The following is a 25,383-nucleotide window of genomic DNA, read 5'->3' as shown; positions in this document are numbered from 1 at the left end:
AACAACGTTTATAGCAAGGAGGAGACTCGAAAGTAGCATGGACAGGTGCACAAGTCTGTGGTTGGATTTTGGGCCTAAACCACATAACAAAAGTAAATGGCAATAGAGAAATGCCACCTAAACAATGTGACTGCTTCAGTTGCAGAACGTGTTCTTCATTCCTCATGCAATTTTGGTCCTTCTCTGCAACCTAACAAAACCCATTTACTCTTAGCTTCTTCCTCACCCACCCACAAAAACCCCCAGTGAGTTAGTGAGTCAGTGAGTCACAGATTTTCATCTACAAATTCTCAGAAGAAGAAAAAAAGAGCCGAGGAAAATGGATGTGGCTGAAATTCAACACCAAAATCCCAAGGCCAATTCTGAAAAAGCTGGGACTGGGATGAACAAATTCACCGTCGTCTGCGCTCTTTTGGCCTCCACAAACTCCCTTCTGTTGGGTTATGGTAAGTTCTTTTTTTGTTTTGGATTAATTCAACAAGTTCAATTCAATTTCACCCAAAAAAAATGCATGAAATTGTGCAGATATTGGAGTGATGAGCGGGGCAGTGCTTTACATCAAAGAGAACCTCAAGATCACATCAACCCAAGTGGAAATCTTGGTAGGAACCCTAAATGTGTTCTCTTTATTTGGATCGCTAGCATCCGGGAAAACATCTGATCATATAGGTAGGCGTTACACTGCAGTCTTAGCCACATGCACATTCCTAATAGATGCACTCCTCATGAGCCTAGCCACATCCTACCTATTCCTCATGGTCGGACGTGCCGTGGCTGGCATTGGAGTGGGCTACGCCCTCATGATCGCCCCAATCTACACCGCAGAGCTCTCCCCCGCCATGAGATGGGGCTTCCTCACCTCTCTCCCTGAGGTGTTCATCACATTTGGCCTGTTAGTTGGTTACGTAGTTAATTATGCTTTGTCTGGCCTGCCGCCAAACATAAATTGGAGATTAATGCTAGGGTTATCCGTGGTGCCAGCTGTCGGTATAGGGTTATCCGTGGTAACATGTCATTGTGTATTGTGGGTGTGGCTGTTTGCGCCGATGTCTCGTTCTTTTCAATTGGGCTTGGGCCAATAACCTGGGTCTACTCATCAGAGATCCTTCCAATGAGATTACGGGCCCAGGGTTCGAGCCTGGCCATATTGGTGAAGCGGTTGGTGAGCGGGGTGGTGTCAATGACGTTTCTAACCATTTCTATTAAGATAACATTTGGTGGAATGTTTTTTGTGCTTGCGGGAATCATGGTAGTTGGTACGATCTTCTTTTACTTCTTTTTGCTAGAGACAAAAGGCAAGACCTTAGAAGAGATGGGGGCTCTTTTTGAAGATAGAGATACAAGCATTGCCAATAGGGTAAGGGAACTGAGAGAAATGTAGTGACTGTATTCTTATTCTAACTATGCATTATAATGTGTTACGGTACTTGAAAGTGTTTGTATCTTCACAAAGTATGAAAGTAAAAGAGCTGCAATAATAAGTGGCTTGCAAAATAACATTTGTTCGAAGTAAGGATGAATTAAACCCATAGTGACATAACCGGTAACACAAGACAATTTTTACGCGTCAAACCTATTTACGTAGTGTTATAGAGTAAGGAGTTTGTTACTCAAATGATTAAAGCGTTTACTAAGAGCATTTCTACCCATTTGTCATAGCAAAAGGCAAGGGTAGACAACAGTTGTTACTATTCATATGAATAGTGCCTGCCCTAGCAATTTTGTTGTTGGTTTTCCACCCATTTCCATGGCAAGCCAGGGGCAACCACTATTCACATGAGATATGAGGAGAGGAATTTATATAGAATTTTGGCATGGGAAATGAAGAATATGGCTAGGTATTTATAAACAATAAAAAATCTGAAAAAATTTATTTCCTTTTTCTTTTTCTTTTAATTTTTTTGTTATTTAAATTGCATGTTGACGTCACAATAACGTTATCATCAAGTCATATTGCCCATGCAGCAGCTTTTGACGTTGCTCGGGCTAGTGGAGCCCAGCACTTGTTCTAGTAGCAAGCCTTAGCCGCTGGAAATGGAATTAGGGGCCTAAAGGAGCCACTTGCTGCTCGGGCTAGCCCCTCCCGCTAGAGTCGCTCTAATATCACTTCTACAGAGAGGGAGACAGAGGCTGCAAAATAAACAGATCATATCAGAACTGACTAATATCCAATAACTGTATAACCACTGTACTCATAAGTGTGTAAAACAAGAGGGAACATAAAACGTAGACAAGACAAGAGGATGACAAACAAGCAAGACAAAAATAGTTGTTCACGGGTAGATCTATACAAAAACTGAAGTTTGATTGACTTGAGTTACTGGAGATGGTAAAAAAAAAAGGTCCAAACCACTTTTCATTAAGAGAAACTCTCATTTCTGTCCAATAACACAATTACATGTAGAATAATTATTTCATGTGTTATTGTGTTATTGATCGGGGTAGTAAAACAATAATATCCCCATTATGGGTAAGTTCTTTTGCTTTTGTCATGAGTCATGACCCTTTTACTTTTCCATCGTGTGGTGCCTATAAATTGGCTTCACATCTTTCCCTCCTTTGATTGATTTGAAAAAGCCTTCCAAATTTGCAACTTCGAATGCTTAACTGAACAAAACATATATCCATCTGATTTTTAGAGATTGCATATAAAATTATGGTTGATGAGTGTTATGAAAACTTGTCTCATGGTTTGGTTTATTGCCCTTGTCTTTGTTTTGCTCCAAAAATATTCCCTTATTTTCTACAAATGAACTCATAACTTCACCCAAAAGTCATACTCAAAAATGTCAAACACTAACCCCTTTTGCAAGTCCAGATCAAATTGGTTTGAAATTTTCAGAGCCTCTGGCCTGGCCTTTATAATCATAACCAAAGCATGAAAGCAAGTGAGAGTAGTGGATGAGGAAATCTATGTCCTGCCAAGAGGTTTCTTCTTGTCACTGAGCTGACTTCCACTTGAAAAATGAATCCAACTGCAGAAAGACTGTCTGTTAGCTTTTGGTTGCATGAGCCATCTTGGTTGTAAAGGCTGAGGACCTGGCCTACTTGATATGTATTTGTGCTGTTGGAAGTTTCTAAGACTTTGAGATGCTCTTCAAATTAAGAGATTTATAGATGGAGCCATGGATCTTGACTGATCATATTAATTATATAATGTGCACACAGGTTTTTGACCCCATATACTTGTTTGTTTTTATTGGCAAAATTGAAACGTACGTAATAACTCAGTAATGAAATGAAATGAAATTCAAGTTCTTTGGTGCAGCCAAGAGTTTTAGGTCCTTTCAATTTGTCTTTTAACCAGTCGACGAATTGGAAGCAGACATGAATATGTTGACAAGACATATAAAACCAAATTCAGATTGAAAACATCAAAAGGCTGATAAAACAATAATATTTCCCATATACAACATGGAAAAGGTGACAATATAACCTTTGTCCTCCACTCTGAATCTCACATTTCAAATCTCTCTGATATATATATATATATATATATCTCTCTCTGTGATATGAAAATATGCATGGAACCAGGGTGGTGGTGGGTTACAAACCTGCATGTTTAGGGTGGCTTTCCACTTTCCATGGCACCCCTTTTTAGGCAGCTCTCTTTTTTTGATTGCTGATGCAAACTCTCTTCCCATTTCAAGAGTGAAATGGGGAAAATGCATGGTTATGCAGAATATTATTATACATAGACAGATTCGTGTTTAGGCAAGGAAAATATACTATAATAAATCAAATTGGTAGTTCATGGACATATAGACTAGGGAAAGCATATACTCTATATAGCTTATAGCTTAAATAATTACTAATTAAGCAGCAATTCTTTATTATTTTCATATATATATATATATATGTAGCTTAATTAGCAGTACAAATTCGAATTATTGGGTCACGAGTGCATAGTGCCATAAAGCCAGACTGCGCCTACAATTAGAAATAAAGAGGAGAGGTGCTGCCTGCCTAATCACCCTTCCATTTCCATGCTTCATGCATATCTCTGTTTGTGTGTTTGAGAAGGGTACTTGTCCTTGTCCCTCTGCAAGACTGCAAACCCTGTTTTGAAAATAATAATGTAACAATAAGATCAAAGGTTCTCTTCTCACAGGGCTCAGGAGAGCCAGAGCCAGAGGGGCCTCAGATTTCATTATATTATAGTGACTTTTTATTCCACTAACATATTTTTATCAGAGGGAGGGGAATATTTCCAGCCATGAATTTTATATGGCAAAATAACAAAATTAACTGCAAAACCCTAAGTATAGATACAAGGCATTTCCCAGACAACTGGACATTTCTTCCTCTCTTACTTGGCCATTGAAAACTTCCCAAGCACCCCCCTTTTGGCTACACACTGAAACGTTCAAAGTTCCAAACGGCAGAGCCCATGTCTAATGAGAAAGAATAAGATCAGAATCACAACTACTTGATAAAATTAACTTCAAACACCTTTACTAGGCCATCTTAAGTTTATCATAAGAATATTACTACATATCTCTCTAATAATGCAGGCAAATGTACATTTAGGACCCTCTGTTTAGGTTGTATGTTCTGATATTATGCTCAATCTTATATTACATGGTTTCATTCATCGAGTTTCTAATTAAATACTAAAACTAACATTGAATTAAAACACCCCTCATTTTGCAGAAAAACTTGTGTGAATTGGGGATAGCACTATTTTACTATCCCCAGCCATCCAATCACAGACTTACACATGGAAAAGTCATCAAACGTGACATGTCATGATTGGCCAGAGATAGCAAAATAATATTATTGCAGCTTCACACAAGTACAACGTTAAACAGAGGATTCAATTTCAGACCTATAGTAAGTTACATCTAAGTAATAATTTCCCATTCATTCTCAAGGCAAGATTCAAATTAATTGGTGGAAACCACCAAAAACAGAAAGAAAAACAAAAGATTAGTTGGGGGCTAAAGTTGGTTCATTATGTCACAACCTAGGGAAACCCCCAAAAACAAAATTAAGAAAAAGGAATGTAGCTACAAGGTCAACAACAAACAGTGCATAATCAATCCAATATTTTCTCGTTCAGGACAAAGAAGAAGACAAAAACAGCAAAAAGTTTCCTCAGATTGCATTTAAAATACCATTCAAAACACTCCCACTTTAGGTTTCTCATGCATTTATACCCCTTTCATCCACACACATCCATCTCTCTCTCTCTCTCTCTCAAACTCTGTTCTCCATAGCTCTCTCCAATGGAAAACCGATTCAAGCTCAAGCTTTCTAACATGTTCCGCTCCTCATTTGGCTCCTGCCGATCCCGAAACTTATCGGATGTGATCGAAAAAGCAGTGTTCTTGCCCGAAAACCAGCAAGACTTGCCCACCATTGAGCCTCCTAAGCAGGTGGCCCGACCTTTCCCCACCATTTGCAGACCCAAATGCTCAGACCCCAACCAACCCATCATCAACAATCACTGTGTCATCTCTACCAAAGATGTCATGCTTCCAAGACGCAAAATTTTTGAACGTTGTTCCCCTTTTGTTAAGCCCTTTAACCCTGATGGCCTAACATGCCCTCCAGCCTCACCTTTCGCAGCTTTAAACCCTTTCTACGACCTCCATGATAAGAGCTTCAGACAGAGAAAAAACAGAGATAAGATAAAGAAGAGGAACAAGAAGAAGAAGACGAGCAATGCTAAGAAGAACAAGCCGAGCAGCGAGTTTTTCCCATTTAGCTCTTCTTCTTTTGATAGTAATAACTACAAAGGGTGGTGGTCGAGCAGCGAGGACGATGAGAGAGAGGACGAGACAGATACTCTGTTTTCTTCAAAGAGCCACTCTTCTGATTCATCTGGGTCTCGATTACGACGTCGTCCTCCACGAAACGGACACAGTACTAGCCGGAGAAGAGCGAGCTCTGAAGTGGGTCTGCTTCCAATGCAAGGAAAAGTGAAGGATAGCTTTGCAGTGGTGAAGAAGTCGAGCGATCCGTACAATGACTTCAGGACATCAATGGTAGAAATGATCGTTGAGAAGCAGATATTTTCAGCCAAGGATCTCGAGCAGCTTTTGCAGTGTTTTCTGTCACTGAATTCGCCTCTTCATCATAGAGTTATTCTTGAGGTTTTCACTGAGATTTGGGAAGCTCTGTTCTCTAACTGGGGATCTTGAAGAAAACCCTCTCTGTTTTCTCTGTTCTCTCTGTTTCCTCTGTAATCTGTGTTTTTCTAAGGAAGAAATAGTTAGAATTCTAACTTCTAGTTACCTTTCTCTGTATTTGATTTTTTTTGTTTTTGTTTTTCATTCTTAGAAACTGTGAATCTGTTTGTTTTAGAGTTGAATGGACTAAAAGTGGCCTTTAGATTCCTGTTTGTTTCTACTGCCTTTCTGGGTTAGTACTTGTTTATTTTCTTGTTTTCTTTTATGATTTGACAGAAAAGACATTGCTGTTTGAAAATATGAAGCAGAAAGAAAGAAGAAGATAAGAAAAGAAGAGGCAGCATTTCAATTGCTTTTGAAATGAACATGGTGTGGCAGTTTCCATGATGCTTTTTAAAAAGATTGTTTCAGGGAAGTATATCAGGAGTAAAAAAAAAGTCTATGGATGTTTCCATTACTTTCTGAGTGTGGGATGAAACTTTTTCAACTTGGACACTTGAAAGATGGGGAAAGCAAGTGTTAGATCACATAAAGTTGCTCTAATTTTTCTGTGTGGTTGGACTTTTTGAATTTTCATTCCAAGATTGCACCAAAAGAAGACAAAAAGGTAAATCTAATTTTCAAAATTCCCTAAAGGTAAGTTCTTGTGATTGAACATTATTGTTGTACCACATGCAGCCTACCTTCTCCCTACCTAAAAAGACTATAGTTAATTTGAACATTTTTGGGGGTTTTCTCATTTAGTCTTCATCTTTGGGAGAGATTATAGAATACTACAGTAACATGGTCACGTAATACATCTTGTACACGAGTTATAATATAAATGAACATCATCGTTTAGTTATAATATAAATGAACATCATCGTTTATTTTTCCCCTTTTAAGGAATAGTATAAATAAATATCCTCTTACTGTGAGCTTCATATCCATACAATTGACTAGGATTATTGGCACACTGGCGGTGGACAAGAAAACCATATTGTTAATATTTGAAAATTGTTGTTATGCAAGCCAGACAAAGATATATCATTGGGCCATTGATTTTTGTTGTGTTGTCAACCACAACTGTTTACTGCTTAGTTAATGGAATCAAAATTTGATTCTCGAAAACAGAGGCAAGACAGAACCAAGACCAACCAAGCACACCCAACCACCCTAACATCAAATATAGCTAGCTGTAGTAGGGTCTGCAGCATAGCCTCCTTCCAACATCTTTCGGCATTCAAATTCAGATTGAAAACCAACAGGCATTCATAGCCTCATGATCTGACCAAAAATGAAAACCAAACTTTACAGAAAAAATGTTACCCAATTTGGCAATTTTGTGTATACAGAAAAGGGAAAGGGAAAAGAAGGGTTGGTTTGTTTTGTTATGCAGATGAGGACACTTTCCATTCGAAAAGGCCCTTGAAACTGAGATGTCAATGGTAGCAGCAGCAGTGGTGGCTTTTCCATGAAAACTGATACGTCTGTTTCAAGGGAAGGGAAATGGGGCAAATGGGTTTTGCTTCAAACTAAAATTGAAATGAAAGAGATGACACAATGGAATGAGAAAACAGTGGATCAGACATTTTTGAGGATGGAGTGGGGGACCGTTGGGTAGAATGTATTTATATGGCTTTTATTTCCATGTCTGATACTTTGATAGCTATGTTACACGCCGTGAGAGATTTGGCTTCTCTTGCTTCTATGAAATTGAACCAGAGAGGAATTGGATTTTTTTATGATGGGCCAATAAAATTGGAGGTACAGTGTAAGAATGTCTTACTGTGCCACTGATGTTACATTTGAGGGTTGCGTGCATAGGCCTATATTTGCATTAATGGTCGCATTTTTTGGGTTACTGAGCCTCTTCATGCTCATACCTCTGCATCTCCATTGGGCTAACGATTTTTCATTAATTCTAGCATATTTTGGGTTCTTGTGCCCTCTCTCTCTCTTACTCACGTATTCCCGGGTGAATAGGGTTTTTCTTGTTATAGCCCGGCTCGGGGAAGAGAGATTAACTGGGAGGAGATTAAACCACACAATTAAACCCTGCAAAAGCCCACATGAGTTTGGGGACATGGGCTAGCCCGGGGTTAGAAAAATATAAGCGCTTTTAAGCATTTCATTTTTGAATAAGATGGTTTCATGATAATGAGCTCGCCCCATTGCACTCAAGTTCGAATGTCTTCCATAAGTTAGGTTAATTTGAATTAGCTTAGACTATCGCTTGTATAAAAAATAAAAAATAAAAAAGTTTCACAAATAAATAACAGTAATATGTTACTAGGACAAATGATCAAAATCTAATTTAATACCAGATTTATGGTATTAAAATTTAGGGTTATGTTAGGATTTATGGTTTGGGGTAGAGAATGTTGGGGGATGGTTTAAGTGGAACAAGTGTTAGGCATAGGCATGTCACATGTGATTAGGTTAGCCTTAAGCAGCAGCGGTGATCTTGAGCCCAGGGTAAGCTAAGAGGACTCAGTCACTGATGAGATGAAAGAGACTGGTTCCAACTCTAGGACGACTCGTGGCATGCTGTGAATGGCCAAACCATCTGCTAGACCTATGAGCTGTTCTTCTGTCATTTTCACTCATCAGCTGCTGCTGCATCACTTTCTTCTCACTCACTCTCTCAATTTGGCCAATCCAACAACCGTAAGGTCATCTACATTGGCCTTGTAATTTGCTGGTTTGTTTTAAATTTTCCCTTCTCTTTTGCTCAGGTCTCATTTCAATTAACAAATCTAAGACAACCATTTTAACATTGGAGGAGAACCACAAACCAAAAGCATCCCATGTATTATTTCAGCTTTTGGAGACTTTGGGATGGATGGTAGAGACGGGCACTTTTCAAAGTGAGTGGAAGCCGAATCATTGGTCTTTCTCTTACATTTGCAAGAACCAATTAAAGAACCAAAATAGGAGATTAAATAAGCTAAAATGTCATTATCTAGATGGGATTGATTTCATTCTCAACACTTTTTAAATATCATAATAGTTTTTTTTATACCATATATGCATACAGTAGTGTATATGGGAGTAGGAAAAGGAAAGGAATTAGTGAGATTAGCTAATGCGGAAATGTGAATCAAGTCAAGTTAGTTGGCTATAACAGTGTGATTAATAAGATTAGCTAATACGGAAATGTGAATCAGGTCAGTTGGCTATAACAGTGTTCTGTGCTCAATCCCTCTACGTGAGGAGAGACTCAATCTAACAACCACCCGCTCCTTTCATTTTCCTGAAGAGCCTACACACCAACTCCACCTTCAAAAGTAAAAGTAACGAAACGTTGTTATTATTATATATATGTAAAGAAGCAAGTCACCACCTTTAGCTTCAATATATCTTTCATTTCGTCATCATGATCCCAAAACGAAGAAAGAAACATATTTTCCAAAAAGAACAAGGAAGCAAGGGAGCGTGTGGAGACAAAGAAACATAAAGGGAAAAAAGCCAAAGAGAGGAAGAGCACTTATTCCCTTTTCTCCATCCAACGTTAAACAACCTTCCATGGCTCCTCCGCTTCTGCTATCTGTATAAAGAAACCTTCCTTCTGCACTCAGATCATCACCCAAAACCACTGACAGAAGAATTTCAAACTATTCTCTCAGTCTTTCTCCTCAATTTTTTCACTGAGAAAAAATAAAAAAACCCAACAACTCCCACTTAATTAATCAGCACACCCACCAAAAGTGCCACCAATGCTGCTTAGAAATCCCATTTCCAACACCAAGAGGTTCTTCCAGAAAACCCTTGGGAACTTGAAGAATTTCTTCTCTGCAGGAAGCTACCAAAAGCTCCCAAAATCTCCTCCTGTCTACAACAACCCCTTTCAATATGCTACTGCTGTTGACCTCAACAATCTCCACACCACAAGTTACAAAGACTTGGACAAGCTGTACACTGACTTCACAGACCAATGGGATTCCGAAATTGAAAAGATGAGGAGATCAAACAAGAAGAAAGTTATCTCCACACCCACCAAATTACAAGACCGCCATCAAGAAGTTCAGAGCCCAACAAGCTTCACCAAGCTCAATGCATATCATGCAAGTCCTCCTCCTGCAAAGATCAATAAAAATTATGAGAAATATGATCTTAAAAATAGGATGGTGATCAAGAACAGAGACGAAAAGACGAAAACTGTTCCGAAGGAATCGAGGGAGCTTCGAGAGGGTTGCTTGGTGGCACAGAAGATAAAGGAGATGGAGATGCTTGACATGAGCAATGTGGATCATGTTTTGGACATCGAAGAGGTTCTTCATTATTATTCTAGGCTCACTTGCCCTGCCTATTTAGAAATTGTGGACAAGTTTTTCATGGACGTGTATGCAGAGTTTTTTGGGCCAGCAGCAGCCACACCAGCACGCAGCATCAATTCAAGGCTGAGGCCAAGGTCTCTGATCATGTCCTAATTAAAGGAACCGAAATTTTTAGCAGTAATTAAATTCTGAACCTCTCAGTTCTTGTATTTTACATTCCATTTGTTCTCAAGTCAGTTGTGTATTCTTGTTCTTCATAGATTTCTATCTGTGGTCGGTTGACATTTTTGTTTCTGTGTGTGTGACAACCTCTATCTAAATAATTTGATTTTTTTATTATTCATTAAAGAATTTAACTTGGAATTGTGATCACCTCATCTCATTTTTATGACCAAGTGTTTTCACTAATGCTTTTACAGACCGCAACTAACTTTAATTTCGCATAACAATGTTTTGTATATACATTATACCAACTAACACTTAGTCTAATGGTAATTTTCTTCCCCTTCCGAATGTTCGGACCTAACATACGGTCTAAGTGAGAAATATAACAAATGTGGTGCAAATTCTTTACTTGAATAACGGTTGCATGCTAATGGCTAATGAGGATACTAATTGGGTGACATTAGCAGCTTAAATGGATGCTTCTTGTTGTTTCCTTCCTAACCTAGATGTTTGTCTGGGGAGATTTGTATGTTTGTTCATTTTTATTTTAGTTTTTCTAAAATACACTGGAGAACACACAAATTTTACCCTTCAAACCTGATGAACCCTATATCAATCCGGTTGCAACAATTTATATTCAATTGAATCGAACCAATTATATTGGCAACTTCTATAATCCTTATTGCCTTTTTTTTTTCTCTTCTTGAAAATCCGTATGGTTTTTTCGCAGAGTTTACATTACAGAGGTTGCTGCACATATTGCTTGGGGATGCGGGCTGAATATGGGCTACATGACCCGGACAGTAAAAAGATTAATGGGCTTAACTTTCAATTGATATTTCTGGGCTCACATATAAGCCGAATCTCATTATCGGGCAAAACAACTTTTTGATCCATTTGAACTCATTAAATTTACTTCCACACGGCTCATATAGAGACTAGCCCAAATATATATATTGTTATTTTCGTCTTCGGTCTAGCCCAAATAGCTTCAACCCACGCTGCAAGAATTCTGTAGTGAGGGCCTCATCTAAAGGTCTTAGATGAGATCCTATCTCTTTTCTTAATTATTGGATTAAATTGATTAGTTTGATCATAATCATTGGATCAAATTGATTAGTTTGATCATACTGTTAAGAAATAGGACCGAGGAGAAAGGGGGGAATTCTCACTATTTTTTAGATTCATGGACCATTTCACCCCTAACCACAACTCATGATTATGTTAACTGACTGGTTATTCATTTTTCTATGAATTTCTATGATCATCGATCATAGTATATAAGAAAAAGTTATCAATGAAGTGTGAAAAATGATTTCTATATGAAAGTTAAGTAAAATAGAGATTTAACAAAAAATATTTGTGGTAAATATATAAATAACTTCCTTTATGATTTTCCTCTAGGTCTCAATATATCTGTATAGCGTTGAGCTTTATGATTTCCACATTTGTTAGTGTTTTCTTTTTTGAAGGTAACCTTTATAACTAGACAAATGTTGTAGCAAAAGAAGATGAATCCAGAAGCATGCAAACATGTGTCCGTGACTTGTAACAAGTGATTTTGATGTCTAGGGTTGAGCTTTGTGTCTAATGAAGAAAAATGGTGCGCACCGATGAGAGAATCTTTGGATTATCTCTCCACTTAGACTTTTGGTGGAACCCAACAACAATACATCACATCTTGCAAACTATCTCATGAGTCATGAATTACCAAGATGGAACCCTAGCAAACATGGAACTCAAAACGCATGAGAATTTTGTTCTTTTCCTGGTTTGAAACCCAGGGAAGATTCGCAAGGATCCACTTAGATTCCAAGAATATGGGGGCGAATTAGATGTGCCACTAGAAAAGTGAGCAAGTGGGTTAAGTAAGTTGGCTCTCTCTCTTTCCCCTTTAAGCAAGTCTGCAGCTCTCTTTAGAAATATGCACGCTTTCTCTCCTTCAAACAAAACTTGCTCAGTGACAAAGAAAAAGAAAAAGAAAAAGAACCATCGTCTTTTTGACTGCTGTCTTTCTCAAAGCCCTGCTGGGTGACATGAGCTAGGGTCACATGGGGGAAGAGGGGTTTCGAGTCTATGGTCTTTAGAATTGATATGTATATGCAGGCCTGTAGTGAGTGTCCGATTACGTGATCATATAAATCAGCTCTAAATTGACAAATTGATGACAAGATTAACATATTTCGTGAGTTGACAGACGCAAATTCACGCACAGATTCTTCTAACCTGGCTAGCTTCTTGCGCGCATGTACATATAACGACAAATTTTAAGATGGATTGATGATGACAAGGTTTGGTTTTACTCGAGGCCGGCGGCTATGAAATTAAATGGTATACGATCGACGTTGGAAAAACGTCTAGCTAGCTGAGAACAATTTTTGGGCTACTTTGATTGGGGAATGATCTTCTAGTCATGTTTCACATCATATATATCATGCCATGTGTTTGATGTTATAAAAAATAATAGTGACAGGTGCACACCTCGCCTTGCTCGTATCGCCAACTCCTCGTCACATTGAGATCACGTGATTAGTTGGTCCTTAATAATAATTGTTATGATCATTTATAAACAGTAGTATTCTAACCTGAAAGATATAGATATGTAAGATTTTCTCAGATATTTTGAAAGAATTGGAAATAGAGATTTCATGAAATAGGAAAGTGGAGGGTTGAGTGCAATCTTCAACTTTGGAATCCCATAACACGTGGAAGGATGGATGATTGAAGAATACAAGTTGCAAGTGGTGGTCCATAATCGATGTGTAGCTAGCCAGGTAGATAGTTGAAGAAGAAGTAGAAGAAGAATAGTATTGAAATGTTAGCTAGGTAGCAAAGGTATAGGGTAGAGACGAGACTAGAGAGATGGAATGGAATATAAAGGTGTCATGTCCATCTCGAAATTCCCTAATGCCTCTGACGAATCGTCTCTGTTCTTACTCACACGCCCTCGCGCCTGCATGTCTTGCCCTTTTCATGCATACGTAATAAAGTCACATAAAATTCAGATCCATTTTCATGCCGACCTCTGGTGCCTAGCGGCCTTACCCAATTTCCTCTTTCCATCTCCTCTCCAGGGGCGGTCCTACCCTAAGGGCAGGGTAGGCAGCTGCCTACTCTATTTTTTGCCAAACCAAATATTACCCAATACTTAATACAATTATATCTCTTCTGCCTACTCAATTATATCTCTTCTGCCTACTCAATCTCAACCCACTCAAATATTTCCCCTCCTTAACAAAAACAATAGCCCAACCAACTCAAACTTTCTCATTTAACAAAAACAATGAAAGCAATATCAACTCAAATGCTCCAGCCCAACCGACATTCTCCACTCAGGGCCGTCCCTGAGATTTTGAGGGCCCTGTGCGAAACTTAAATTGGGGCCTCATATAATCTAATACGAAAAATACTATAAATAAAAATTTGTCATAACTTAATGTCTTAAACAATTTTTTTTTTTTTTTATACCTAAAAGTCACCATCAATAAACATGTAATGACTAACTAAGTCGTTTTGTATATCCAGAAACGTATTTTCTAGTGGGTGGCATGTTTAGATTACAAAGAAAAATTCCAAAACCCTATAACCTGGAAGAAAACCCCAACAAGAAATAGATAAATATTTCCAAAAACTATATTCTCATATAACCAATCATCAACATGATAATAATTTAATAAAATAAGTCATGTAATATACAGATTGAAATTTAGATACATACCTAAATTTGAATTGAGATTTGAATATGACTATTTGATTTTGAGTGGTCTTTATGAATTTAGGAATTAGGGTTTTCTCTTTTTGGTGTTGAAATTCCTGAAATTGAAATAATAACAAAAAATTTCAAAGGATTGAAAAAAGAACCAAAAGAGATTGATGAATGATGATGATTACTTAATAGAAAATCATAGTTTAAGAGAAAGAAGAAGTGAAGCTTTTTTTGTTTTGTTTTGAATGAAGAAAGTACTTTTCTTAGAGGAGAAAACTTTTTTTTTTTTTTTTCTAAGAACGATAGGGGAGGAGTAGAAAGTCTTTGGGGGATATATATATATATACTCCTTCTGGTGGTTACCTTCGATGTTTCCTTTTTTTAAAGGTGTTTCTATTCTTTATTTATTTTATAATTATGTAAAGCTTGTTATAATGCCAAAAAAAATATAAAAAGGCAATTGATTGACTTCAATAAGAATCGAACTCTGGCACCTCTGTTAAGTAGAGGCGCGCTAGAAAGCAAACTCGACCGCATATGCTTTTGTGCAAACATTTAGCATGCTATAGTATATATACAATTCTTATAAAATTAATATATATATATATAATATATAAAGAAATTTTTTTTCGAGCCCCTTAAGAATCGAGGGCCCTGTGCGGTGGCACCACTTGCGCCACCCCAGTGCCGCCCCTGTCTCCACTCCAACCCCATGGGCCATGCCCACTTATATTGTACTTCAAAAAAACAAAAATAGAAAAGCAAACCCTATTGATTTCAATTGACGGTCCCCTATTGATTTCAATTTTATGAATAAAATTTACTCGTACCGTTGAGTTTTTAAGTTAAGTTTCGCCTACTTGGCTTTTGAATCCTGGATCCGCCACTGCTCCTCTCTATGGGTTTTCTAAACTTAGTAATTTAATTACAAGACTAGGATCGTTCCTTTTTTTTTTAAATATATATATGTATTATTAATTAGTTTTACTTTATGCATTTGATGATGTTTAAGTGATGGGAAATTAATGGTCCTGCGGAAATTTTAGGGCACTCAATCAGACAGTTAGGGTAATGAATATTATTGGACCACGGATAATAAAGGCTGTAAATCTATGAAAATATTGGCACTCTAAATCGATGAGCATGTGCTCCATGTGTATACGTACACTGGGGAAAGCAGTGCCGGAGCTGCCGCTCATACCATACGCCTGGCTATCACGTGTGTTATGGACCATTTACGTCCTAATTTTCAACCCAACTCAAACTCAAGGTGGTTGAGAGACTTAACGAGAGTCGGTCATAAGTGTGAGAGTTGGTCATATGTGTGGATATGAAGAATTGTACTACGTACACTGAAAAGTTAAGAAATTTTGCATGTGCGTATAAGGAGTTTAATTACTTTTTCATTGTGAATTGATTTTGATTTTGGGATAAGATGCATGAAGCATGCACGATTGGATGCTCTAACCCAGAAGAGAGCAAATTCTCACATTATCTCATTATTACATCTTTTTCTTTAAAAATGACATTGGGATTTTTTTTCCCTTCTTTTAGTAAGCTTCGAATTTCCGATCAATTGGGATGCATTCATTCATGGTACATATATATATATTATAAGGATATGAAACATGATTAGAAAAAATAGTCGGCAGCAAAAGGAGGAGTAGCAAATTATGGGCAGTTTGATTAAATATGGCATTATGGGATCTCATGGGCCATGGCTGCGCGGCAATTATTAGTAGGCCACACTTGCTGGTCCTGATTGGGATTTTGCAAGTAGAGAAAACCTTCAATCAAGATGTTGATACTCTCTCTCTCTCTCTCTCTCTCTCTCTCTCTCTCTCTCTCTCTCTCTCTCTCTCTCTCTCTCTCTCTCTCTCTCTCTCTCTCTCTGTGTGCTTATATACAACTAGCTAGTTTGTCTTCATATGCAGAAGCTCAATATTCGATTTGTATATGTATGCATGCTTCATAAATTCCAGTCGGTCGGAATAAAACCCGCCACCAACAAATCATTAAACCCTAACTAACACCCTCTATATTCTACCAATGTACTTGTCTCACTATCCGTGTCATTCATGCACAGCTTCACACATTTTTATATTGGCTTTGTCAATACACACACACACACAAAAATAATTCAGAAGTTAGTCGTGATCACTTAGAATTGAAACTGATGCACCGACCCTTGTTGTTGATTCACAAATAATTTTCAACAATCAGACATGAAAATGACTTTAATTATATATATATTGATAGAATAATGGTCATAAATGTTATACCCATAAGTGTTGATGCCAAGGTCAAGTTGTGGTGGATATTCTGCGAATGCTCAAGAAGGTCATGGTGGTCCGAGTAATTGATGAGGATATAAAGGCCCAGTTATAGCTCGGGCAATAAGGATAATAATTAATGCAATTTGATCACCAAATATTTTGAAAATATATCATAATCATCATATGCAGTGCAAGATATACAGATATGATATAAGAACCTGATCATGATGGCCACGGCCATGGGGACCTTTTTATTTGGCCAACATGATTTCTCTTTTCTTCTCTTTTCCAATCACTTTTTACTTTCTCATTTCCCGGCCCCAATTCGGATATACGTGATGATATATGGTCCCTAGGTCAAAGTTAATTTGTAATCGGAATCAAAATAAAGAGTTGCATTCCAATTACTGATTATTCTTGTGTTTACTTCACATGGAGGAATGAAAATGCAAGTGGAGCCCACACAATATCAGTAACTCAACTCACTCTTGGGTGGATGTGATATTCTAATTCTCGGAGAACTAACCCATTAAAAATCCATCTTTTCTACTCATTCTATCCTCACTTATTTTTTTAAATTTCAAATTTGACCCAACAACAATACCATTTTAGTAATCAAACTAGTTTCAATTCCGATTCATGGGAATTTAGTAAACAACTTATCAGGAATCAACAACACTCCTACCTCGATTCCATATGGTTTAGTAAATAACTTCAATGGGAATCCGGATTCTAACTCTCCTCATTCCAACTCCTCCTCAATTAAATTCATCCTCACCCGACTACAGATTAACAAACATGTATGTAAATATGGATATATGTATACACAATAATTCTTTCAGAAGATCTTTAGTAATAGCCTAGTTTTATTCAATCAAATATGAAGTTATTTTATGTATATAAAAACGATAGGCTAAATATACGAGAATGAGAATTTGAACTTAATTGCAAAGGGGAATAAATCAAATATGGATTTCTCACACACATGCACACAACTAAGATGCCATGAGGGTTCGAACCTGAGACCTCTGGTCTGCAAATCAAAGGCGTTTTCTATTGAGTTAGACCTCGTTGGCATTTGGAGTTTAACATTTAAATACATCGTAGGTGAAACCAACATTTATACGGTACAAGTGATCATATTGATGAAATATCATATTTTGTATATACACCAATCCCAAATGACATGAAAATTCAATTTGTACCTTATACTTCACATATTCGATCACACCACCATCGATCATCTTAAAATCAGACATTAAAATAATAAACCTGATTAACCAAATCTGAGAAACCCAGAGTCTCTCACTTAATTAACTGAACAGTACCCTAATATATCCTAGCTAGTAAGCTAAAGTAAAAGTGGTAATTTACAAGATATACGTACGCATTGATGATGAGAAGAACCACCAATCCCCACAGCCCAAAAGAAGCATTAAACTTTTTGTTGCACCCAACATCCCCCGAGGCATACTATTATAATTGAATGATTGGAATTGGAACCCAATTTCCAATTTCAACCCCCACAACCTTTTTTCCCCTCTCTTTTTCTTTGCTTTCTTTTCTTTTCTTTTCTTATCTTCCTTCGCTCTACTGGGGTCGCTAGCAAAGGAACCAAATTCCTCGGTCTTGTCAAAGGCAGCTGCATATATATAAAGTGAACAATAATTTCGTTTTTTTGTTTTTATAAATTATCTTCGATATTCACCGCCGGTATATAATATGCAGGTTGTTTTTGCTTAATATAATCAAGGCTGTGGTGGTGGTGTTGGTGGCAGCGCACAAGCTGTGAACCCTAAGCTGTGAAGGCCTCAGCTTTCCAGCTATGCTCAATGTCCTCTGCAATCCTTCTTGCATCAAGAGAAGCGCCCAGCAGGCCACGTTGTGTAAACCCCACTGCGTACAATCCACATTCCCCCTTCCATCCGTTTGGGAAGGGCTTCCGAGGCAATCCATTTTTTTCTGAAAACATGCTTGTTTCCTGAGAAAAATAAAAATAACAAAAAGAAAGTTTCCTAAGTCTTAACCCAAGTTAACTTCAAGAAGATTAGTAGTTAATCAAACAAAGTTGTCATTAGTTCGTACCTTCAACCAAGATGTTACATTACTTTTGTACCCGGTAGCGAAAATGACAGCATCGAAATTCTCTACTTTCCCATCTATAAACTCCACAGCTTGATGTTTTAGTTGCTTTATTGCCTTACAAACCTACATGGGCATGAGTCTGATTAGCCATGCTTGATTATGATTAATCTTTCCATAATGTCACGCCACACGGGACTAATTAAACTTATTAAGCACACAATTATAATAAATATAAGTACCTTGATGTGGCCAGTTTTGATCTTAGCAAGTGTGCCAATGTCCAAAACAGGTGTCTTGCCAGTCATGCTCTTGAGCTCAAGAGGGCCACGCTGTGGGCGGTTGATGCCAAACTGGGCAGTGTCACCAAACATGAGGCGTGAGACAAGAAGCAAAAAGTTATCAACAAGGCGCATGGGGAACCACTTGAGCAACCATATGGACAATCCAAAAGTTGATATTCCCAGTATCTCTTGCGGCAAGATGTGCACCTACAAACAATTGATATTTTACGAACAAAATTCAGAAAGAATTTTCTAAAAGCATTGAAAAAAACAAAACAAATAAAAATATGATAGAGTGTGTAATGAGCTAGAGTACCACCACTGGCTGCTAATTCTTTGCAAAAGAACATTTTGTACGTGGGAAAGCTAGCTAGCTACCACATCATAGATTATATATATATATATATATATATATGGCATAAGATTTTGTGTTCTTCTGACCCATGTTGATTTGCGCATGCAAACGAATTCCAAGAAAGTGAGAAAGAAGAATGACTTCTTCTTTTGTTAGCATATTTTAATTTGTCAACAACATCTACCACTAATCATCCAAAACTAATTATGCATGTGTGTTAAAAGTAGAAACTTTTAAAGTATACTAATCACTTTTTTATGAAACCAAGTTTAAATTAATTAGGTTTTTTTTATAAAACAAAATTTGAAAAGTAGTCAGACTAGGTTTGGCTAGAGGCACTCTGAATTGGAATCAAACATTATACCTTTTAAAGAAATTATACAGAACCTTAACTCACAATGACTAGAAAAGTGCTGAGATTGAAACTATATAAAGGGAGAGGACGAGAATTTGAAGTCTCGTCATCAATAGGTAAATGCTCTATCACTGAAGCTTTATTCCCCCACAGCCGTATTAATAATGAAATGAATTGAGATTATACATATATATGAGATGGGAAAGAAAAAAAGTAAAATTGGGTTAATGAGAGGCAACGCAGAGGTTGAGTATGCTCACCGAATCTTTTACAACGAGAGAAGGGCTTGCATTGTAGTTGCAGAGATCCAAACACACCTCCATGCCTGAATTCCCACATCCAACCACCAAAACCTTCTTTCCCCTGAACAACTCACCACTCTTGTAAGAGCTGGTGTGAACAATAGGCCCCCCAAACTCATCCACCCCTTCAAATTCCGGCACAACCTCCTCAGCATTTTCACCGGTGGCAACAATCAGCCATTGGCAAACATACTCAGTCTCCTCATTTTTCAACCCCAAAGTCTTAACCAACCAAAGCCCACGTCTGCTATCAAACCTTGCACTCACCACTGTCATATTGAAAACAGGCTTCAAATCAAAGTGTTCAGCATAAGCACTTAGGTAAGCCAGAAACTGCTGTTTGGTTGGGTAAGTGGGAAAATCTGAAGGGAAGGGCATGAGTATGAGCTCACAGAACTGCTTGGGGAGATGAAGGCGGAGGCGGTCGTAGGTCTTAAGCTGCCATAACGAAGCTATGCAGTTAGCCCTTTCAAGGATCAAGCTGGGAATACCTTTTTCTTTGAGACAAGCAGCAGCAGCTAAACCAGAAGGGCCAGCTCCAACTATGACCGGCCCAGGAACAAATATACGCCTTGTTGTAGTTTTAGCGGCGATCTTTGCTTCAAAATGATCATGACGACTTTTGCCTTCCAATTCTTTCAAATAGTCCATAAAATCAGCAATATATTTAGTGCTTAAAAGTTGATAAAGTACTAATTGTACTTCACACCTTGAAGTAATAGTACTAGTAATTAAAGAAGAAAAAGCTGATTAATTTGGGTGACCAATGATCAATGAGATTAGGCTGAAGAGAATATTGGCAAGTACAAAGAGATGGGTCTCGTCCAATATGTGCAATGAGGGTTTGGTGGTTTTGTTTTTGTTCAAAAGGAGGGAGAGGCAAAGAGATGGAGAGTTAAGAAGTTAGAGACAACACTTTTGCTAAACAAGGGCAGAGTGAGTGGGAGGACAAATAGGGGAAAGAGGTATTCACAATGGGATTGAATTGGAGTCAATATATATACACATATATGGTAGGCATATAGTAGGCTCAGTGGTAAATTTGTAATTCAAGTGGGACATATGATATCTATTTAGTAATAACTAACCAACAACAACCTTCAGCCTCTTCACCCACTTCATCACAAAAAGAGAGAGAGAGAGAGAGAGAGAGAGAGAGAGAGAGAGAGAGAGAGAGAGAGAGAGAGCAAACATTCTAGTTACAAGGACAAGTATCTACTCTAGCTAGCTAGGATGTTATTGATATGATGACACAGTACTTACTGATTCAATCAAAGGACATAGTGGACGGTGCTGATTGATGACATGAACATCACATGGTCAACCAATATATACATGTAACTTTTATTTTGAAATTGATATTTTGGGGGTGCTAAGCATCGACAATGGTTGTTCAATAATTCAATTTAATAATTTAATAAATTGATATTTTTTGGCATCTATTGAATTGAACTGCAGTTTTACTTGTAATGGTACAGTTCAATAGCTGCAGTTTTACATACTCAAATAAAATAAAAGGGATAAATTTAATAACACTAAAAATTGTACCACTACAATATTCTCAAAGAGATCTTTAAAGAGAGACCAATTTTGAATATATTTGAAAAAAGTAATTGAATTAATATATTTTTTCTATTGCATTAAACTATTAAAGAACCATTGTGGATGCTCTTAAGAACATAACGCATTAATTGCTGTATTTTTTTTCTATTTTTTTTTAATTGTAATTGCATCTATTGTAATGAACTAAATCACAATATTGCAAGTTGCAAGTGAAATTTTACTCTTTTAGTGGTTGCGACTATAGGAGCTGCAAGGTTTGAAGGGCCCCACAAGACACTTGGTGGATGAAGAATCTCTCTTTGAGCAAATATTGGCCCAACTGATATTTCCATGGAGACTATAGTTCCTAACCGTCCGATCATAACGCTTTCTTAGGTATTGGAATTTGGAACCATTCGTGAAACGCGATGCTCTTTTTGACCATCTTATATACCAAAGAGAGCTTAGAGATTAAGATGGCTGGTGATAGAGAATCAGAGGAAAATACAAAAATAACTGCGGAAAAATGGTCGAGAAAGTTGAGAAATTAACCAGCCCCACATCTACCGCCAAATACATCATCATCACAAAAATAATGTTGGATTTCAAGGAATATATAAACATGTATTGCTTATACATCCATGTTTTTTTGTTTTACTTGTAATCATCACTAATACTCTAGACCAATTTTTTTTTTTTTACAAGCGATATTGGGGGAAGGGGGAATAGAACATAGAACCTCGTATTAAGAATAACTGCTCTTAATCGCTTGAGCTACAAACTCCTTGTTTGACCTACAACTAGAGAAACTAGAGGTGGATCCAAATTAATTATAGGAATAATACTAGTCTTACCACATTTTTATACCACGTGATGTGGCAGATGATGTGTACATACTACATCGTGTAAAATACTAGTTTTTGTTTTTCTAATTTTATTTATTAAAATACACTTCATTCGTTTAATTGATGTGGCATATGATATGGACATGCCATATCATGTGGTATATAAATGCGTTGGGTGTTTCCCAGCCTTAGCAAAGTGAGTAGTACGTACGTGGTGATGTAGGGTGTATCCTCCCATAGCCACATGTCAACTTCCTATGATGTGGGGGGTATGATTGGAATAATGTTTGCGTCCAAGGCTTGAAGGAGAAAAAAAAATACCCCTATGCATATAATGGTGTGCCCCTATCATTTGAAGTAAATAAATTTAGGCAGTCTTAATGAAAAATATAGGTCTTAATTTGATAAATTACCTATTTTATCAGGAGTTGAATCTAATGATTCTTCAGCTTATTACCTTAACAAAAGAAAAAGGGGAAATAGACATTACAATTTCTCCAAACTTTTGGTTGGAGAAATGTGTGGGATGCTAAGTGAGAATCAAACTAGACCATTTCAAGTTTGAAGTTACAATTGCCCTGTCATGATTGCAATGGGCCACTATATGTTGCCCTAATTTGGAGGCAGAAAGCCGAAATGCCATCCAAGTATACACAATTCAAATGCCCCATGATTTTGGAGAGTCTCTTTTCCATCTTCTTCTTTGTTTTCTATGAATAGAGACCTAAAACCAAACATATAACCAAGAGTATCTCTCCCTCCTCCCAGATTCTTTCCTTGAATTTGATTACTCGCTTACAATTGCCCACTCTTTTTTTTTCTCTCTCTCTTTTCTTGGATTGGAATTAATTTCCAAGGTGAGGCTATTGTGTATGTGATTGGATGTGTCAAGGAGCTAGGCAATGTTACCGGGTCAACTTATAAATACCAAAGGACATCGAATTGTCAATTTCTCATTGTTATTACCACTCAAGCAGCTAGCATGTACTATAGCATCTACAAGAATAAATATTTCAGGCCATCATTTGTGGCCATCATCATGATTGGTATCTGACAGATTTTAGGAGACGAATCGAGAATCTATATGCCTGAAAATCAATGATCCCATTGTACGTAACCCATGAAGTGAAAAGACTCATTTCTAATAAGTAAATTAAGCATGAGTGTTACCAAAATAAATTAAGGAGGTATCATAGTGGTATATTGGTATCAACTCTTAAGTTGTACTTGTAAGAGCATCTCCAGTGAGGGGTTGTATAATGAGGTGTATGTTAAATATACACCATTTGTGATCCGAATCACCTGCAATGGGGAGGTGTAAACAATTATAAATTTGCATCACAACCGTGAGATGCACATGTACATCCTTTTTTACATCTCCTGTAAGTGGGGCCTACATAAGAAAAAGTGAGAAAATATGGACAAAAGTGAGCAAAATCAATTATACATCTTTAGATTTACATCTTCTCCATTGGAGCAAAAACCACATTTACAACCCCGGAGGTGTAAAGGAAATGTAAAAGTGGCTTTATACCCCCGAAAATACACCCCCCATTGTGGATGCTTTAAGGATATTCTATTAGCAAATTCCCCAATGACTTTTTTATCAAATTTTTTATTTGAAGTCTTAGTGAGTTTTTATGTTAATTGAACGGTAATCCTAGCTAATTTGCTAGATTAGGTACACTCACTTACGAAAGTCAACTTTAAAAATCCTTCATTAGTTTATACAAAAAAGGCACCACTAGATTTGACTAATCTCATATATGCCTGAGGTATTATTGGGTTTGTTAGAATCATGTTTTGCTCTCTTATTCCCCATTAAGATTTTAGTGCATGTTTCTTAATTATAAAACAACTTTACCAGAAGCTTGTTTCTTAATTATGAACTAGCTAGTGATCTCTTTTCATACTCAAATGAAAAGTTTCAACACCTACCTGAAGAGTGAAAAGCATTCTCTTTTTAGGTAAGATTTTGAGACTAGTATAAAAAAGATTACTGTAAAAACACATTAATTAATTTAATTAATTAATTAATTCTCTAGCTATAGCCTTTACGAGTTAGTTAACAATGAGAGTATATTGTAAGTGGGGTCTTAAATAAAGATTAATAGGAATTTCATGCAATATTATATATAAGCAAAGTAGGTTAATGAAAGTTTTGCAATTTGCAAGGGCCAGTTTACTTGTTTATAAGATAATCTTATTTCTTGGAGGGAAGGATCAATACCATTCTCTTTTTTTTTTTCTTTTTTTTTCCTTTAATTGGTTTCTTGCTTGATTGCTTGTCTTTTTCATATATTATACTCGCCCCGATTGTAAGAATATATCAGAAAGTTAAGCATCTGATGAGTAGATGGCACCTGGGTGCTGATTACCAGAGAATAATAATATTTCCAGAACGAGATTGGGCATTTAATTCCACACATATATATATATACTTAGCGTATGAAGACGCATAGCGCTACAACATCCCGTTACTATCGTACATTTATTTAATTAAGCTTAACTTTGTTAATCATTTGAGGTCTCCAAATTGTAATATGACAATATGTGGAGAATAGATATTGCTGGACTAGTCATGCTCATCAGTAATATTTGAGTGTTTAAGAGAGAGACGTACGTGTTTCTTCATATTTGATCAATTTATTAATTCAGACGTGCAAAAACTGCAGAATCACTGCGATGTGTCTCTGCAAATGGGACTAATGATTTTGGATTTTAAATACGTGTGTTATTAATCCCAACAACTTAAACTAAAACAAGCACTTAATTAACTTTTGATTCAGCTCAAAAGGCAGATAAATTATTAGAGGTCGAATATTTTATGCATAATACATACTTAGCATGCAAATACTAGACTTTTCAATGATCATGCTTGTGGTGGTGAATGCTTTTATCTCTCTAACATGGTGATTCATTTTCCTCCATGCGGATACGATTCCCTCAAAAGACACTGCTAATTGGATATATAATTCTAGCAACATGTATTAATTAAAAGGCTAACTAGATGCCCTCCAATGACTGCCATAGTTCATGATCATTTATGTCTTCATATGGTTTTTGTTTAGCACAAGT

General features: G+C 37.0%; 3 protein-coding genes and 1 pseudogene across 4 annotated transcripts; 3 read left to right on the top strand and 1 right to left on the bottom strand.

The window, feature by feature from the left end:
* Positions 1–12: 12 nt before the first annotated feature.
* LOC110770938 (putative polyol transporter 2 pseudogene) lies at positions 13–1,493 on the top strand (annotated as a pseudogene). The gene is made up of 2 exons (XR_015825762.1): positions 13–446; positions 526–1,493. The product of XR_015825762.1 is annotated as a putative polyol transporter 2 pseudogene (transcript).
* Positions 1,494–5,077: 3,584 nt separating this feature from the next.
* On the top strand, positions 5,078–6,358 carry OFP8 (ovate family protein 8). The gene has a single exon (XM_021975168.2). It carries the CDS (start codon positions 5,229–5,231, stop codon positions 6,144–6,146), a length of 918 nt encoding a protein of 305 aa, XP_021830860.1. The 5' UTR covers positions 5,078–5,228; the 3' UTR covers positions 6,147–6,358.
* A 3,124-nt stretch (positions 6,359–9,482) lies between these two features.
* Positions 9,483–10,685, top strand: LOC110770937 (uncharacterized). Its single transcript, XM_021975171.2, has one exon. It carries the CDS (start codon positions 9,833–9,835, stop codon positions 10,544–10,546), a length of 714 nt encoding a protein of 237 aa, XP_021830863.1. The 5' UTR covers positions 9,483–9,832; the 3' UTR covers positions 10,547–10,685.
* Positions 10,686–18,169: 7,484 nt separating this feature from the next.
* On the bottom strand, positions 18,170–20,875 carry YUC2 (Flavin-binding monooxygenase family protein). Its single transcript, XM_021972017.2, is given in 5 exon segments — positions 18,170–18,347; positions 18,350–18,521; positions 18,626–18,748; positions 18,865–19,113; positions 19,877–20,875. Coding segments are annotated over 5 exon segments (1,296 nt in total). The 5' UTR covers positions 20,570–20,875; the 3' UTR covers positions 18,170–18,288.
* Positions 20,876–25,383: the final 4,508 nt, after the last annotated feature.

Source organism: Prunus avium, chromosome 7 (genome assembly GCF_965620075.1).
Source record: "Prunus avium chromosome 7, drPruAviu1.hap1.1, whole genome shotgun sequence".
NCBI classification, from domain to species: Eukaryota; Viridiplantae; Streptophyta; class Magnoliopsida; order Rosales; family Rosaceae; genus Prunus; species Prunus avium.
Note: the sequence above shows the minus strand (reverse complement) of the source record. Positions and strands in the feature narration are given on the sequence as shown.